This window comes from Laccaria bicolor, genomic scaffold, assembly GCF_000143565.1.
Source record: "Laccaria bicolor S238N-H82 LACBIscaffold_38 genomic scaffold, whole genome shotgun sequence".
In the NCBI taxonomy this organism is placed as follows: domain Eukaryota; kingdom Fungi; phylum Basidiomycota; class Agaricomycetes; order Agaricales; family Hydnangiaceae; genus Laccaria; species Laccaria bicolor.
In genome coordinates, this window is record NW_001889909.1 from 1,630 (window position 1) to 19,363 (window position 17,734).

Consider the following 17,734-nt stretch of genomic DNA (forward strand, 5'->3'; position numbering starts at 1 on the left):
GTGACGAACACACGACAATAGCATGACGATGACTGCATGCAACGACGATTACACGCAGCAACACACGGTAACACCACTAGCGGCGACGACCCACCACCACTCCCAATCAACGCCAACGATGGCCAGCGCCACACCCCACCCATGCCAACAATGGCCCACACCAACGCCAACAACGGCCCACCACCATGGCCCACCAGCACCCCCATGAACGGCGAGCACAGCTCACCACCAGCACCCACGACGGCCCACCACCCCACCAACGCTGACAATGGCCCACCACAACACCCACGAACGGCGACGACGACCCACCACGCTCAGTGACAACGGCCGAGCACCCCGTCCCACCAATGGTGAACACGGCCCCACCCACAACGACGACGACTCACCAACACCCTCCCGAACGGCTGCAACGGCCCACCAACTGCACGAGCAGATTCAATTGTGCAACGATGGCTCAGGTGATTGCGGCTCAAGTCATAATTCCGGTGTGGTTAACAAAGAAGCTGCCATCGTTTCTAGGCGTGTTGGTGACGCCAAGGATCGGGTTCAAATGGAGTTTGATGGCCGAACTGGGGATACCAACAGTGACTTATCAGCCTACGTACATATTAGTAGTTGTTTGATAGTTAGAACTCGCAATGCAATTTTCTATTTTCGTGATCCCCAGTGCCAAAATAAGCATTGTTAGTAGATCAGGTAGCTGCTGTAGGCAGGAACTACTGAGTGCTACCTTCGAGTATGGGGGGAAACTGAGATGCTACCAAGATACTACTGGTATCTACTGCAGTACAAGGGAAGACTACTGGTGTCTACTACAATGCAAGGGAGAACTACCGAAGCAACATATGGGGGGACTTGTATACCAGGCTACTATAAATACTGTGGCTATTTAGAACTACATAATCAAGTTATTTTTCCCTGATGGAGATACTAAGCTTACCATGAAGGACGATGACACTCAGCTCGGGTCGTGCATCCACTAATGGCCGATGCCCAGAGGATAGCATTAGGTTGGTTACTTGGCAGACCTTGGGGAAACTCAACATTGCTGGACTTTGTGAGAAGTACAAGGTGCGCGCGCGCGTCTCTTGGTATCTCACCGAGCCTATGGCTGCTCCGTGCAAAAATCCTGCTGTGATTATGAAGGAGCGCCGCCCCCATCCCATTGTACGTATTTTATCACAACTTGATGTTTAATTATACTTATCTCTTCAATTTAGGTTTAAGTTGGGGCTATTGGCTTTTTTATCCTGCGAAACCATTACACATACTGTGCGAAACCATTCTTTGCGGCAAAGTCTCATATCGACGTCAAACGTGCTCATAACCGATTTCACCTTGAACTAAGGCTCCAACCGTATAGTATATGTATAGGCCTGGAGGTCTAAATATACGGATACGGTTGTATACCGTATATTTACTGTTTATATACAGTTATACAGTTTTTAGTATACAGTTTTAAAAACGGCACTAAATTTTGTAAGTTAGGTGATGACCAGCGTGTAGTTCACTCGTCTACTGCCTACTGAGTATCTACATCCATCTGACTTCCATGCTTTTGGCGAGGTAGGTTAGGCTTGTTCAGTTCAAAAAGTCCACTCCGAATCCAGACCTTCGTGAGCAGGGCTTCCTTAATTGTTTCAGCCTTGAGAGCGCTACGAAGGTCAGTACAAATGTGTCGGGACTTTGAAAACACGTGTTCAACAGAAACACTAGTCGCCGGAATGGCGAGGACATCACGCGCGATTCGAGCAAGAGTCGGAAACAATTTTTCATGCGCCTAAAATAATGATAGTAAGCAAGGATTTGAATTCAAAGACATCGAGTTGACTTACCTTCCACCAAAGTAAAGGCTTCTGTAGATCACCTCTGCCGCCATGAAACATGATATAGCGCTTTATTTCGTCCTTCAGCAGGTCTAACGGATCCGCCGCAATCTCCAAGGTCTCAGTCTCGGAGATCTGGACATCGCAAGCCTCGTCCATAAAACTAGCGCCTTTCTTGATACCCAATGAGTTTGAAACATCATTTGTCTTCAATGATGGCAATGGAGGTGACGCGTCTTCGAGGTAAGTTGTCGCAACATGCATAAGCAAAATTTCGGCCTTCGTGATCATTTCTTGTTGATCAGTCGAGTCTGACGTAGTTGCCATTTTTGCGAACCATTTTGTACGCATAGATGGGTGGAGCACTAGGATATCATTAGTATCACAAGATAATGAAGAGGATAGAGGTATGTACTCGTTCCAAGCTTGTAGAATTGGTTGTTGTCCGCCTTTGTTTTGTATTTTCGAAGCTTTGTGAGCCCGCTCTCTGCTGCTACCTGAACAGAAATTGGGAGACCGGGGTTTTTGCTGACACTTGTGAGGTGTTTCTCCATGAAAATATACAGGGGGAGGACAAAAGGAATTGTCGGTGTGGATCCCTGCGACATCTGAAGTGTCACGTCGGTGAAAACCTAGAGGGTTAACTACTCTTAGTAAGGTGGATGTGTTAATTACAGATGAAAACTTACCTTTAGTATTCCGTTCAATTGTTCAAGTAGCAACCAATCCGCTCGGCTTAACCGAACCTCATCCATCTCCCCTGATTCAATAACCCACTGATCAATTGCCTGTCCAAAAAAGATTCTCAGACATAGAGCACGTCGAGGAGAAAATAACATACCTGACTAGTGCTTGGAAGTTAGGTTAATTAACTGGAAAATAACCGAGACCAGACCAGACCTAACCGCAAAAAAACCGGACCGCAGTTAGTGGTTAGTCAATTCTGGAAATGAAATAACCGGTTATTTTGCGGTTAACTAACCGTTAAAAAACCGGTTATGACCGGTTACAACCGACCCTATTATACCCCTTCAAAACGCATCTAAAAGCATGAGAAACACTAAAAATCTGACAGAGTTATGGTCAAATCTCTATAATATTGGCTAAAATAGTAGGCTTTCAAGAATATTATTATAAAATTGTCAATTCTTCACCGAATTTAGCGTTCTTGGGCTTGTTTTAAAGCTACGACGCATGGCAATAATATTTACTGCAAGGAATATGAGAAATATACGCCATTTTAATCGATTTTCTATTTTTCCGGTCCTAACCGGTTAGTAACTGCAACTAACCGGTTTTCGTCGGTTATCTTCGGTCCAGTTAGGTTATTTTGGGTCTGGGAACGAACCCTAACCGGTCTCGGTCTCGGTTAGAGCCCCTGGGCACCCAATAACCTAACCTAACCGGACTTTCAAACACTATACCTGACACATATCAAGTGCTCGGTCAATCATGCCTTGGGTGTAGTTCCATCAAGTATGAACATCTCGCACTACCATCAGCCCAACAAGCCTCTCAGTAGTTGGGTTACCTCCATATTTAGACTGCGCAATATTGTGGAATCTACCACGACGCTGTGGAGAAGATACAATTTTTGTTGTGATAAAACGTAGCTGATTAAAGAATGTCATTTGTGATGTCATTAAAGATAGAATGCGTATAGATAACATACCCGCTTCAAAGCACTTTGGTCACAAATTGCACGTTCTTCGTTCTCGAGAACAAAGTCTTCTGTAGCTGGGATATCGAGGCCACAATCAACGCACTCAGCCTCAAGAGCCGTCTGCTCTTCATCAGCGTCAACGTCATAATGGATAGGTTCACCCTTATTGAGTTCGTAGTAGTCGTTATCATCCGGGTTGTCCGCTTCATCAATAGATGCCAAAAAGGCCTGAACGACGAGACTGACTACATGAGCCAGACAGCGGATATGCATATCTGGCGACCATGGGATTCCATAGTGAGCTAAAATGATCCGCCCAGCTGTCTCGACAAGGATGTCGTTGGCAGAGGCATTGTCAGTTGTAAGTGCTGAGAAGTAAATTTTATTTGGTAAGATTCGTGGAGTTAAGATAAGAAATGACAATAACATATCTTGTTGAGGGCCCCTCTTTCCTGAGCACCATCCGCAAATGCCTTTCCCGCATAAAGCCCTTGATGCTGTTTATCTTCCAGAGGTGTGAAGTCGACCACATAGGTGATAAGCTCCCAATCTTTGTCGATAAAAGACCCTATGGTACACGCAAATGTGTAGACCATTTGTCTTGTAGTCCACGTATCTGTAGCAAAAGCGACTTTAGACTTGACGTCCTGCAAAAAGATTGAGTTCATGAATTTAATTCAACGAAGTAAGATTAGACCATTACCGAAAATGCTCTCACAACCTTTCCGTGGAGTTCGAGAAAAATCTTTGCTAGCTGGTTGCGAACTGTGGTGTCTGAAGGAAGGGTGAACTTGATCTTGAGATACTTGAAGAGAGCGTGCAGTCCTGGGGCTTCCCCTGTCGTCCACGGCAAGCTTTCGTCAAGAATCCATGCAGAGAAAATTCGCAAAAATCCGCGTTGAGTCGCTTCGATGGCAGGGTTGAGCTCTCCTTCTTTGAGGTATTCCCGCATCATGTCGGCTCCTTTCTTGAGGTTCATCTTTTCCGAGAGTCGCTCCTTCTGCTCAATATTCTCCTCGCCTTTCTCACAGCGTTTCTTCTCACATTCTGTGACGTGGGACGCGAGGTTGTTGAGGCGTGGAAGGGTGGGTTCGGTGTCAAACGTAATGTCGTTGCCTTTGATGGTTCGAGCAACGGAGCGGACACTGGAATGACAGACACATTAGTAAGTCATCTCAGTCTCAGACCTGCTGACAGACGTACCAGGAGCAAGACCGACAGCGAAACTCCCATCAAAGATTCCCTCGTGAATCTCGGACTGCGACAGGATCATGAAAGCGTTTCATGCTTTCGTTTTCTGGACCACGGCGCGCACCCTGCTTGAGTTCTCTCTCTTCTACTCCTTTCAAAGCCGTCATCCCATCAGATTCATCACCCGAGTCAATCTCCACCAGCTTCGATGCGCCTTTTGCCTATGGGTAGCATTAATAACTACGGCGGGCATATGAAGTTGAATTTACCTTAGGTGATACTTTCTTTTTGCCCTTCTTTGTTGCTGCCTTCGCCATCGTGGATGGTTTCATAGCTGTTCCCTTCCCGGATGCCTTAGCACGCTTTTCGCGCTACATAGAAATAGATATTAGCTTGTCATTTATGATAGAGACTGAGAGATCAACGCACCATTTTTTGCCCGAGGTCTGTATTGTCGAGGACCTCATTTCCGTTCTCATCAAATGCAGGTCCGAGTGGTACCTACCACTTTTATGATAAAATTTAGGCAAGTGCCTGCACAACTTTTTGGACACTGCCCAGGTTTTTTATGAAATGAGAAATGTAGGGCAAGCATTATGAAATGTGTTTCATTCCCTCCCATAATTGTTTCATATCCATTTTATTCCTTCCCTATACCTTTTCATAACTATTTCTTTTTTGTCTGGCCATTTATTTCATTGCCCCTCAGTCCCATTTCTTTCCTGTTTCTTTGTTGCCTAGCCTTTCATTTCATTGCCTCCCCAGGGTTATTTCTTTCCTACCCAGTAATTTCTTATTGTTGCCTAGCTATTTCATTTCATAGTTGTAAATATCTTCCTGGGACTTGATTATGTAATATATGTGATGCCTTGTAAAATGTCTTTACCTTGCTTATCCCTTTGCATGGGGAGCGGCAACGCCTGCAAAATCAGCGTGACGCTTGTCCTTGTTTGGCTCCCACCAAACTTTACATCTCGGATGTATTAAGGTCTTCGCAAAGTGGTTTGTTGGATCGTTTGGATTGTAGAGGGTCCGCCCAGCACTTTCACGTCTCTTCGAAGTAGTAAAAAATGTAAATTACATGACTAGGATAAATGTTTAGTAGGCGAGTTCCATATCTGCGTCGCTATCAACATCAGAATCACTACTTGGCCTGGGGTGTGTGTAATTATTTTGTTCTAGTGTAAGCTCGGGTGAGCCCAATTGTTGTGCGGCCTTCGCAATGCGAATGAGATGGCGTTCGACAGCTTGAATTAGTGCTTGAACCTTGAGTTCCTTGTTTCCCAACCGCGCTTTGATAGGAACCTCCTTATCGAGCCGCCGAAACCATCCAATCTCCAAATCCAGACTGGCATTTGTTCCCGGTGAGGACTTGATGATTGCAATGTCAAGCCGACACACCACCTTGTCAAGCTCATTGTTGACCTTAAGGAGATGGTTATCGATTGGGAAGTGTTTCGCGTGAAAATGTCGCCAGTAACACGTCGTATTGTACGTGCGCGACGGAGGACGACAATCTAATTTATGTGCACGTGATTGTAAATCTGTCGAGAACCGCTTGTGGCTCAATCGGTACAGGTAAGGCCTCAATTTTTCGGGAAAACACAAGTGGAAGATGCGAAACGGATCGACTATTTGACAAATTCTGGAATATATGATTTTCAAAATTTAGTTCAGAGGAGACGAGAGTGCAACACCAGATTGAAACAATATATTAAACATCAGGGAAATAGATAATCCTACATACCATAAAATGATTGAAATCTCTACTTTGTTTTTATCTCAAGTGTGCTGTGGAAGGAGAGCCCGAGGACGACCACCAACAAGTCGCGCTTAGCCATTACCCGAACCGGAACAGGCGTGTGGGACAATTACGGCGGAGTTGAATTTCTCCTGATGCATTGCCGCCCCCCACTTTGCACCCTTATCATATTATGGTCTCAAATTGAAAGTTATGTAGAAATGGGGACCACACCCTCTACTAGCAAGCATAACAAATATTGCACTCATTTGACAATTAAAGCCCTGTTATTTCATATAATTAATTAAATAAGTATTGCCCTGGCAAGAATGAAATAAAAGAATGAAACCATTACCAGGCAAACATGAAATGAAATAGCTAGGCAACAATAAGAAATTGCTGGGTAGGAAAGAAATAACCCTGGGGAGGCAATGAAATGAAAGGCTAAGCAACAAAGAAACAGGAAAGAAATGGGACTGAGGGGCAATGAAATAAATGGCCAGATAAAAAAAGAAATAGTTATGAAAAGGTATAGGGAAGGAATAAAATAGATATGAAACAACTATGGGAGGGAATGAAACACATTTCATAATGCTTGCCCTACATTTCTCATTTCATAAAAAACCTAGGCAGTGTCCAAAAAGTTGTGCAGGCACTTGCCCAGACTTTTTCATAAACAATGGTTGATACTAGTGCAGGTCCAGCTTCAGGAGAAGCTGAGGCGCGCTTTTGCTTCGGGGGTTGGAAGTCTTCATCCTCATCCTCATTGTACTCCTCAACCGTCGCTGATTTCCGTTTCTTTGGCGCGGATTGGGTGGAAGATGATGCACTGTAATGAATACAGTAAGCAAATCTTTGGGTTATGACAGGCGGATACACAGAGATGACTTTAGACGTACCATAAAAATTCGAGTTCTTTAATGAGACGCTCGAGCTTGACCATTGCGGTACCAAGGCCGAAAGTGGCTGTCGCGAGGCTGGAGGTAAAATAGTTGACCACAAGATCCATCCCATACTTCCCTCGTAGAATATACTTCAGCCGCCCATTTTCATCTCGAACGTCCTCTCCAAACAGTATATCCATACGACGGTTGAAGACAAAGCTTGGAGTGAGATCGGGATCGTTGTTTTCGGGGCCTGGAACAGGGATCTTTTGAAAGATCTCATATATACGATCTTCCTGCTTAGCGAGAGGAACTGTGGTAGGAATTTTGCTTGTCAGTGTTTTGAGCAATGCAAGACGCTTCTCAAACTGCTTGAAAGCAGCTGAAGGCACCGACATGATGACTCGAGGGGAAGGGCAAAGAATATTGGAAATTTGAAAAATTTCTGACCTTTAAATCTCTTGAAAGTTGAAATTCGGAGATGATGAAACACGCGAGTCAAAAAGTCGAGCTACAAACTGCTTGCAGACTGATGTATATTAGAGGAAGAATACGGATACCACAGAGTGTTATAGAGCATAGTAGTTGAGGGAAAAAGAGGCAGAGCACGCACAAACCGTTTTTCGCGACCTGTAGTGGGAAGGTGGTGGTCAAAGTCAACATTTGATGAGTCACATTGCGTGACCAGCCGCGGTTTTATGCGGCCGAGTCAGCCACTGAGAGCCTAACTGTATAACTGTATAGTATATGTATATTTATCATATACTCGATATCCTCGAATGGCGCTATACGTATACATATACATATACAGTTAATACTGTATATATACGGTAGGTAGATAGTACGGTTGGAGCCTTACCTTGAACGCGTCGCTGAGAAAAAGCGGACGACAATGACTGTTGAAACTTTTAGGGCTGATGTCGACTGGACCCACGTACACTCCGTTCAGTCATTGCATTCGGTTCGTGTTCTTGTCGACTACATCCCAGAGCTTATGTGCATGTCCAGAGATGTTTCAGCCAGATTTCGCTCCACTCATTTTGCCAAGCATCGCATGCGTGAAGGTCAAAAAACTATGGCACAACCGTTGGGAACCCATGTGATGTTGCAGACGATGATTTGTAAGACTAACAAATTTGAATCCGATTGATTGTGTCTAGTTTTCGCTCGACATCTGTGGTATTCTGTTTTCCTTCTCACTTTCACCTGCAGACAATGCTTCAGCAACGAGAACACTCTGGCGGGTGCAGTACAGTGGGTGGGCCGTTGCTTTCTAAGCCTTTCTTGCACTTGCGCAACTCTGGGTTGAGGAGCTCGTTGTAGCAGGTGCTCTGTGAGTTTTCGTAGTAACTTACCAACAACGCGTAGTCCTGACGAACGTCAAGAGAGTTAGATCTGCAAAGGTGTGATGACCTCTTGTCGAAGACGGTCGCGGGCGTATCCGAGAGGAGGTTGTGATGGCTCTGGAAATCCGGGGCTACAACCTCTTCTACTTTCCGGGAAATCCACGGAAAGATGGATATCGGACGCTATACGTGAGAACGTAGATTGAGACTGATCTGACGCTTACTATATAATAGAAGCGTTAGCGAAGGACCTGAACTACACCACTTACTTTCTGAGGTTGGAAGCACGATAGAACGCCACTTCGAGTGTGCAGAACGCAGTGGTGGTGAGAGTAAAGAATCGATGCATTGCATGTGTAAACAACGTGTTACAAATACGAGAAGCACGTGATCTAGTGTGACTTAATTCCGAAGTGGTTTAATCAGTGGAAAGTAAATGGAAGTAATAGAAGAGATGAAAGGAATGAACATGAAGGAGTTGAATCCTTCGTTACAAAGCCCCCCTAGTTTCCGCTCGATGAAACCTCAAAATCTTCAGGCAGGAAGATGTCTCTGATGCGACGACCGTGCCAACGTACAGGGTAGGAGCTATCGATAGCGTTCTCGACGAAAGCGAAATCAGAATCCTTGGGGATAGAGCCGGGTGATGGAGCATGTTCGCCTCTGTTATTGTTCCGTAGGTACTCCCTCCATTCCCGCCTAGTAAGAGGAGCCAAGGCTCCTGATTCCAATGCACGGGCTATATTGCCCATGATCCGTTCGCAACCTTGGTTCCATTCTCCTCGCCAGTGGTTGGAGAATTCTTCCAGGAGCTCGCTGGTCGGGAACGCCCATCGGTCTTCATTAGGATTCCCGAGGGGAATATATCCATGAATGAGCTCAATTTCTTGCTTGGATAGTTGATCGTGGAACACCGGCATGTCCAGGAAAGGGGCGACCGTCACTCCGCCTCTGTGGTGAACTGTAACCTGACTGGACGGTCCGCTCATGTATTCTTCCACTAAACGACTCCCTCCATAGAAGCGCGCAATCCAACTCGTTGGCCCGCCCATCGCGATTACTGCTCTCGCGTGTGGCCGACGTAAGATGTCTGCTAGCTTCCCGAGATACTGATCCATAAAAGCGGATCCTCCCTTGCTATATGTCAACGGGCTTTCTTGGAATCCCGTGTCATATGTCCGTTTCGTGAGGCTCGCCATGTTCTGTTTCTCAAGCTGGTGGAAGTGGGGAAGGGCGTCGAAGGGTATGGCGATGAGGAACTTCATTCCTCTGCTTATGGCGAAATCCAATACCTGGCGCATACGAATTGAGGGGGACCCGCATATGGTCCAATACCTGACCCTGATTTGTGTCCTATTGTCTGGAAATAAGAGTACGCCTTCCTCAAGGAACAAGGGGTTCCATTCAGCTTCAACGGGAGATAGCCACAATGATGCCGTCCCGACGATGTTACCCTGAACGCGGAGGCGACGGATGAACTGTTCCTTCGTGGTTTCTGGTGACGACTCGTCCCTATGTTGGTAAGTAGCTCTGAACGACGGCGAGGATGATCGGGGTCTGGGATATGGACTGGATCTGTTCAAATTCTTCGACGAGGATTGACGGCGACTAGGGCCAGACGAGCTGCTTCTGCTCGAAGTATGGCCTGCTGATGACATAGCTTCAACCCAGCTCCTAGGTCTAGTAGGACGCAAGAGGTTGTTTCCTGGTAGGGGGCCATAGTCTGGAAATCCGTTCAAGTCAAACTTCTGGTTCTGAACTGGCGCGAAGAAGGATTTATGAATCTCTCGGATTTCGATGTTGCCCCTCATGGGATCCCTGTCGACGTACGCCTCAGCGAGCCCTGCTGGTTCTGCGATAGTGTCGTCGAACTGAAAAGCCTCCCATCGCCTGAAGATAACGGAAGTCCTGTTCTCGCGCCTGACAACGTGAGATCCGAAACGCCTTGCCAATTCTTTGGCTGTCTCCAAGTCGATTGGTCGGTACATCCAACCCTGGAAATCCACTACCGCGTAATGCCAATCCGCCCTAAATTCGAGGTCCGGCGAGGGTTCGTTATGAAAGACTCGGCGTTGGAAGAATTCGTCATAGTCTTTCATGACCTCGAAGTCGTTCGTAAATTCCGGCAGGTCGATGGCGAAAACCCGTTCGCTCGGTGTGGCTTTCCTGCGTTTGTCGAATGCTCGGAGTATGTAAGGGGATAGGGAGAGGAAGCGGTTGTTTGATTGGAGAGACTCGTTCCATCTGTAAAAGACTGGAACTCGGTGACGGAGTAAGTGTGGAATACTCATCTGTTTCCAGTCCCTGTCCAAATCGAGGAGGACGCCTCTCTTGGGACGGTCGTCGAGGCCTAAGTCCATGATGCTGTCGACTGTGTCCTGCGGGAGGTAGACATCCCAACCGGAAGCAGACAACGTCCACCAAGCAAGGAAACTGAGGTAGTCCAAGGCCTGTCTTTTCACGTTGGCGCCAAAGTTCTCGAGGGACCGGATTGAGTCGAAGGGCCCTTTCAGCTGCTCAAAGTCGTAAAGGCCTGGCCTTGCCGCTCTAGCTGGGAAAATAGATGACTTAGCTATGGCTACTACGTATGACTCGAACCGATGAAGGTCCTTCTCCATCTCCGATAACAACGGCGGGAAGATGGTGTATTGAGGCGAGATCGACTCTGGGTCGGACGGGGTACCTTGATCCATTTGATAGTACCATTCTGTGGCCATTCCCGAGGGCAGAGGCAGAAATGGGCGCCAGCTTGCCTCGGGATCGTACCAATCCGCGTCCAAGGCCCATTCCATCTCCAAGTTGAGTCCTGTCGGCCCTTTATCCCTGAACTCGTCCGCTACCCGCTGATTACTTTGGTAATCGACGTAAGCGGAGGCTTCCGATGGGATTTTGTCACAAGAGGCGTTGAGACCTACCCAGAGATCTTCTCCGATCGTCCTGAAATCCACCTGGGGTACGAGGCCTGTATCATCCAGTGGGAGGAAATCCATGAATCTCGGTCTGAAACGGAAATCCGAAAAAGACTCGAGGATCCTGTCAGATGGCTTAAGCGGGAAATCCGACGCTTTCGCTTGACCCGACTATGGAGTGGTAATAAAAGAAAGAGAAAGATATAAAAGATAAGAAAAATATGCTGACTAAGGAAAATCTGTGAGAACGATTAGATAATGAAAATGAGGCATAATGTTCCACTACTATAGCCGTGGAATGGCTTTAAATGCGATGCTTCTTCACAAATTATGCCTTTTCTTGTACTCGTTTAGTACAATGGAGGCGTTCCGCAGACTTCTCTGTGGTTCCCATGTGTCGAACTGTGGACCATAGCCTGCCCAACGTACTAGGAATTGGAGTGCGTTGCGCTTGCGGCGATGTCCTACGATGGTTTCCACTTCGAATTCCTCGGATCCGATCTGTGTTCTGCGCGATTCAGGCATTCGAGTGCGTTCTCCCCATTCTGGTCCTGATTCCTCGTATTTTTTTAGGTGCTCGATGTTGAAGACTGGAAAACCTGGGTATTTATCGCTCATGCGAAGACGGAAGACTTTGGGATTGATTTTTTGTGTTATTTCGAACGGACCTATCCATCGCTGCTTCAATTTCGTGCCGCTTCCTTTTGCGTCGATCCAATCAAGGGAGTGTGGATTCACGAGGACTCTGTCTCCCTTCTTGAAGTCTGGTACAGGTTTACGCCCCTTGTTATACTGTGCTGCTTGCTCATCTTGTGCTTTTGCTATAGCCCGTCTCGCGCTATCCCTGTGCATGCCCAGAGTGTCTAGGAAGTTTCGGACTTCAGGGCTCAGCGAGTAAGTAGCGGATTTGAGTGGTACCTACCACTTTTATGATAAAACCTGGGCATTTGCCTGCACAGTCTTTTCAATCCCCCCAAGTGAAATATGAAATGAAATGCCTAGGCTATTTCATTCTTGCTTTGCAGCTATTTCATTCCTACCCACCACATTTTTCATTTCTCCTTGGCAATGAAATGCATTTCATTCTTTTGCCTGTGCTTTTTCATAACTTTTTCATTCTTTGCCAACTTTATTTCTTTTCTTTTCATTCTTTGCCAGTATCATTTCATTCTTTTGCCTGCGCTTTTTCATAATTTTTTTTTCATTCTTTGCCAGTCCTATTTCATTCCATTGCCTGCACCTTTTCATAACTTATTATTTCATTGTTTGCCATGTTTAAGGTTAGGGTTGCACTTAAAAAAAATGAAACTCATTTCATTGCTTCTCTAAGCCTTTTCATAACTAGACACATTATTTGTTTGTAAATAATAAACATATGTATTCTCAAATTATTAGCTATAGTTTGACCTAATCAACCCCTGGCTTGTGATCTTTACATTTGTTTGTATTTGAGGCCATAATCTAACTTAATTGAGCAATAAACATGTAAATTGAGGCAACTAAAAGATCACATGTCTTATATTTTGATCCCATCATAACCAAACAAATACATAAGTTATGAAAAAGCACAGGCAAATGAATGAAATAAGACTGACAAAGAATGAAAAAAATTATGAAAAAGTGCAGGCAAAAGAATGAAATGATACTGGCAAAGAATGAAAAGAAAAGAAATAAAGTTGGCAAAGAATGAAAAAGTTATGAAAAAGCACAGGCAAAAGAATGAAATGCATTTCATTGCCAAGGAGAAATGAAAAATGTGGTGGGTAGGAATGAAATAGCTGCAAAGCAAGAATGAAATAGCCTAGGCATTTCATTTCATATTTCACTTGGGGGGATTGAAAAGACTGTGCAGGCAAATGCCCAGGTTTTATCATAAAAGTGGTAGGCACTAGTGCGGATTTAGCTCTTGGGCTATCCTTTGGTAATAGGAAGTCTAAGGGTGATTTAGGCTGGAAACCATACGCGAGGAAGTTCGGAGAAGCGCCTGTCGATCCGTGGACGGAATTATTATACGCGAACTCTAAGATGTGTAGCCAAGTGGCCCAGTCTGCGAGGTCATCCGATACGTAGGCTCTGAGCATGGTTGTTAAGTGTCGATTAAGAATCTCCGTCTGTCCATCGTGCTGAGGGTGATGCGCTGATGACAGGGCCATTTTCGTTTTGAGGAAACGCGCTACCCCTTTCCAAAAATCTGAAGTCCAGCGGGGATCGCGGTCTGTGATGATACTATCCGGTATCCCGAATCTACAAATGATATGTTTAACAAATAGTTCTGCAAATTCCTCGGCGGTGAGACCCGTTGTGCATGGGATGAAAGTTCCCTGTTTGGTGAGTCTATCCACTACGACGAAGATAGCATTGAAATTATTGGACCACGGCAGATTCACGATGAAGTCCATGGAGATTGACTGGTATGGACGTGAGGGTATAGGATTGGGGATCAGGAAGCCGAACTTGTTGAAATTGCCAAACTTAGTCTTCTGGCATGGATCACATGACTTGCAATACTCCAGTACGTCCGCCTTCATTCTCTTCCAATAGAATTTCTGACTTAGTGTCTGATATAGGCGCTCTGGACCTGCGTGTGCTGATTCCAGAGGGTTTTCGTGAGCTTCTCTGAGGATTAGATTTCGTTTTGACTTAGGAACGCATAGGCGAGGTTGGTAATCTTCGTCCAAGAAGAACAGCAATCCCCTTTGATCCTTCAAGAACCGACCGTCACGTTTCCAGTTCTCAATTTCCCTTTTCTCGTCGTTCCAGACTGAGCGAAAGGATTGGTCCGATTGGTATTCTTCAACCCAATCCCTGATGAAACTTGCGTCCATTTCTACATGGAGATTAGGTGCAGGATTAGAGGCCTCCCAGTATTCCTCAGCGACTGGTAGGGTGTCCAACTCGTCTCCTCTTGATGCTGACTGATTTTCGCTCACAGGGTCTTCTCCTTCGAAGTCTGCAATACCTTGTCGAGCCTCCGTGAAACAAGATGACGTCGGTCCTTCTAGGCACTCTGATATGCTCCATGCCACGAAGGTTTCCCTGTTGAAGGTTCGGTTGAGAGTGCGTTCTTGTTCCTCCGCTAGGGAGAAATCTGTCACTATACTCGGTCCCGGGTCGATTTCAGGAGAGACGTGATCAGGTGCTGCTCGAGGTAAGCGTGATAACGGATCCACATTAGAATGTACCCTCCCCGCTCTGTGTATGATTTCTAGCCCAGGCGCGTACGCAGAAAAAACTGCCCCCCAAGCAGCTAGCCGGCGGTTGGAGTTTTCGTATGTACGCGCCCATTGCAGAGCTGAATGATCCGTGACCAGTAAGATCTTTTCACCTTCGATGTAAGGCTGGAACTTGACTAGCCCTTCTTTAGCTGCCAGAGCCTCTCTCTCGGTCGTCGAGTATCGAGTCTCAGCGCCCTTAAAGGTTCTTGACCAATAACCAATGACCCGCTCTACGTGTACCACTGAAGAATCAAAGTCGTCACCCCACTTGTCGTCCGCAGGGCTGTCGGTCGTTTTAGCGCTCAACGTTGTAGTGAGCTTAGGCGGTGGTAGACCTTCCTCGTAAGCCTTCTTCAAACGATTGTACGTTCTAGTGCCTTTGAGATCTTTGACCTGGATCGGTTGTATTTGTTGTAGCGCACATCTGGCTGCTTCGTCGGACGCATCTGTGTACAGACGGTACGGTCGACCTTCTATTGGATGCCCCAGTACTGGGCCAGAGCGGAGTGCCTCCTTGGCTGCTTGAAAGGCGTATTCTTCCTCAGCCCCCCACTTCCATTTAGCGCCCTTCCGCATTAGCTGAAATAATGGGGCGCAGATGGAAGCGTAATAAGGAATGAAAGCAGAGAAATAAACGACCATGCCGAGGAATGTCTGTAGCTGGGATAATTTCTTAGGTCTCTCCAATTCTAATATGGCCTTGACTTTTTCCGAGTGAGTTGAAAGTCCTAGTCTTGACACTTTATGACCCAACAGAAGGATGGAACCATAGAACAAATGGCACTTATTAGGCGAGAGGGTAATTCCTGCTTTTTCGATGGCCTCCAGAACTTTGTCCAAGTGCGTGATGTGTTCTTCGTAAGATTTGGAGAATATCACAATGTCGTCAATGTATACGAGACAGAATAGCCATAAATAGGGCGCCAAGATGCCTTGCATTACTCGCTGAAAGATGGATGGACCGTTCCTCAAGCCGAAGGGCATTCGTCGGAACTGGAATAGCCCTCTGTGCGTCCGGAAGGCGGTTTTCTCTACGTCCTCTTCATGTAACTCCAACTGAGTGAATCCTGACAGGGCGTCTAACGATGATAAGACCTGAGCGCCCGATAGTGAGGAAAGGATCTCCGATTGTCGCGGAATTGGGAATTTGTCCGGGATCGTAACAGCGTTCAACTTCCTGTAATCGACGCAGAATCTCGGTTTCCCGTTGCGATATGCGATGACCACTGGCGCGCTCCACGGACTAATAGAAGGCTCGATTACGTCTTGCTCAAACCATTTATCCATCTGTTCGTCCATCACGCGTCTTTTTTCGGGGGAACTGCCATACATTGGAACAGCTATTGGGACCTGACCGTCGGCGGTCCTAATGTGAACCTTAGTGGGTAAATGTCCCAACCTTCCGTCGAAGCCGAATGCTTGTTGACGATTTTTAAGCATGTTCCATGCTTTCTCTTTCAGGTGGTCTGGTAGTGTACCCACATCGATCAGTTCCTCTATTTTCGCGGATGGGTAATCCGTAAGATCGGGCATAGCTGCTGTTTTAGGTCCGTATTCCTCTTCTTCCTCGGGGATCTGCTGGTTGTCCACGTTTGTCGTAGCCTTGTTCGAGCTGCCTTCCGCTTCCATTTGGGCTCCAATGACTGCTTTAATAGCTGCTGCGTGCTTGTATAGAACATCCGCACGTTCGGCAGAGTCGGGCGTCTCAAAGAAGTCCTCTGGGTCGTGTATGGAACCAATTACCTCTCCCCTTCGAATGTATCTTGGCTGATCCGTCGGGTTGGCGATAGGAACCCAGGGATTGCGGGCAGAAATCAGGGTATTAGGTACGGCGAAATAAGAGTCGTTCGCATTTGCTAACAAGCTCTTCTGTACTAACCAATCCTTATCGACGTCGAACTGGCCTTCCACCTTAATACGGCGACATCCGTGAGGTTTCAAGATACAGTCTTCGGCTGCCCTTACTGTCTTCTCTTCCATGCCAAATTTGAGTTTGCGACGATGTCTTCTGGCTTTTTCTCGACGGTGTACTTTGGCTTTGGCGAACTTGTTGACAAGCATGGTGCTCTGTCTCATTCTGTCAAAGTCCGGAGTACGGCTGACGTGAACTGCAGCGATTTCATGGTCAGTACCCGCGAAACGTAACTTGGTACCCGTCTCCACGTTCCTGGTGACTCCGAGCTCATAATTTAGCTGATAGTCTTCTCCTAGGAGTATGGGCACTGTCATATTAGGCACTACATATGCTTCCGCTTCAGATTCCAGTACCACTCCCTCCGTGGTTTGCATGAAGATGGGGATCCGTACGTAACCTCTAAGTTCTTCATTTTTGTCCGTAAGTTGCCACAGCTTCATCCTCATCCCCTGCTGAATACGAGGCACGCCTTTCAAAGTGTTGAAGAATTCCTCAGAGATCAAAGTGACATCAGCACAAGAATCCACCCTGAGGTCGACGCTAGCATTCTCTAATCCTGCTACCCACCCCTTCGTTGACAGGACGGAAACTCCTAGGGAAGACATCCCTGGTGATGTCAGACGTTTCTTGCATAGGCGAATGGGCTTGGAGTCCGGTGGTGGTGGGGGTAGATCCTTGAGGGTCGGTATGTCAGCGGACTCCGTTCGCCGTGCGTTGTGGTGCGCTTCTTTGTTTCCCTCTGCTGTCTTGATATCTTCTGACCGGTTTGGTTCGTAGTTTTCTTCAGGATCGCCAATTCCGTCCATTGGGATCAACAAGTGTCTTGGCGAAGTTGGTTTGATCCTTGCTGCTACGACGTCTTCGTCCTCCATTTCCTCTATGGAGACTTGATGTGTAGGTTTCCTGGCGGGCGGCGCAGTGTCTCTTGTACGGCGTTGTGGTGTAGGGTGTTTGCTAGGGGAGGGTCTCCTCTCCTCAGGCTCTTCGAGCGGAGCATCCTCGTCGTCTTCTGCTCTAAGTAGGTGAGTATCGCTCTTAGCTCGG

General features: G+C 46.7%; 5 protein-coding genes across 5 annotated transcripts; 2 read left to right on the forward strand and 3 right to left on the reverse strand.

The window, feature by feature from the left end:
• Positions 1-347: 347 nt before the first annotated feature.
• On the forward strand, positions 348-623 carry LACBIDRAFT_307920 (uncharacterized protein; the record flags this gene model as incomplete). Its single annotated transcript, XM_001886411.1, has 1 exon — positions 348-623. One exon carries the CDS (start codon positions 348-350, stop codon positions 621-623), a length of 276 nt encoding a protein of 91 aa, XP_001886446.1.
• Positions 624-951: 328 nt separating this feature from the next.
• LACBIDRAFT_307921 (uncharacterized protein) lies at positions 952-1,226 on the forward strand (the record flags this gene model as incomplete). Its single annotated transcript, XM_001886412.1, has 2 exons — positions 952-1,167; positions 1,221-1,226. 2 exons carry the CDS (start codon positions 952-954, stop codon positions 1,224-1,226), a joined length of 222 nt encoding a protein of 73 aa, XP_001886447.1.
• Positions 1,227-4,721: 3,495 nt separating this feature from the next.
• LACBIDRAFT_307924 (uncharacterized protein) lies at positions 4,722-5,112 on the reverse strand (the record flags this gene model as incomplete). Its single annotated transcript, XM_001886500.1, has 3 exons — positions 4,722-4,901; positions 4,950-5,051; positions 5,110-5,112. 3 exons carry the CDS (start codon positions 5,110-5,112, stop codon positions 4,722-4,724), a joined length of 285 nt encoding a protein of 94 aa, XP_001886535.1.
• Positions 5,113-5,778: 666 nt separating this feature from the next.
• Positions 5,779-7,703, reverse strand: LACBIDRAFT_331995 (uncharacterized protein; the record flags this gene model as incomplete). Its single annotated transcript, XM_001886501.1, has 3 exons — positions 5,779-6,325; positions 7,047-7,250; positions 7,321-7,703. 3 exons carry the CDS (start codon positions 7,701-7,703, stop codon positions 5,779-5,781), a joined length of 1,134 nt encoding a protein of 377 aa, XP_001886536.1.
• A 1,451-nt stretch (positions 7,704-9,154) lies between these two features.
• LACBIDRAFT_307926 (uncharacterized protein) lies at positions 9,155-11,641 on the reverse strand (the record flags this gene model as incomplete). The annotated part of the gene is made up of 1 exon (XM_001886502.1): positions 9,155-11,641. One exon carries the CDS (start codon positions 11,639-11,641, stop codon positions 9,155-9,157), a length of 2,487 nt encoding a protein of 828 aa, XP_001886537.1.
• Positions 11,642-17,734: the final 6,093 nt, after the last annotated feature.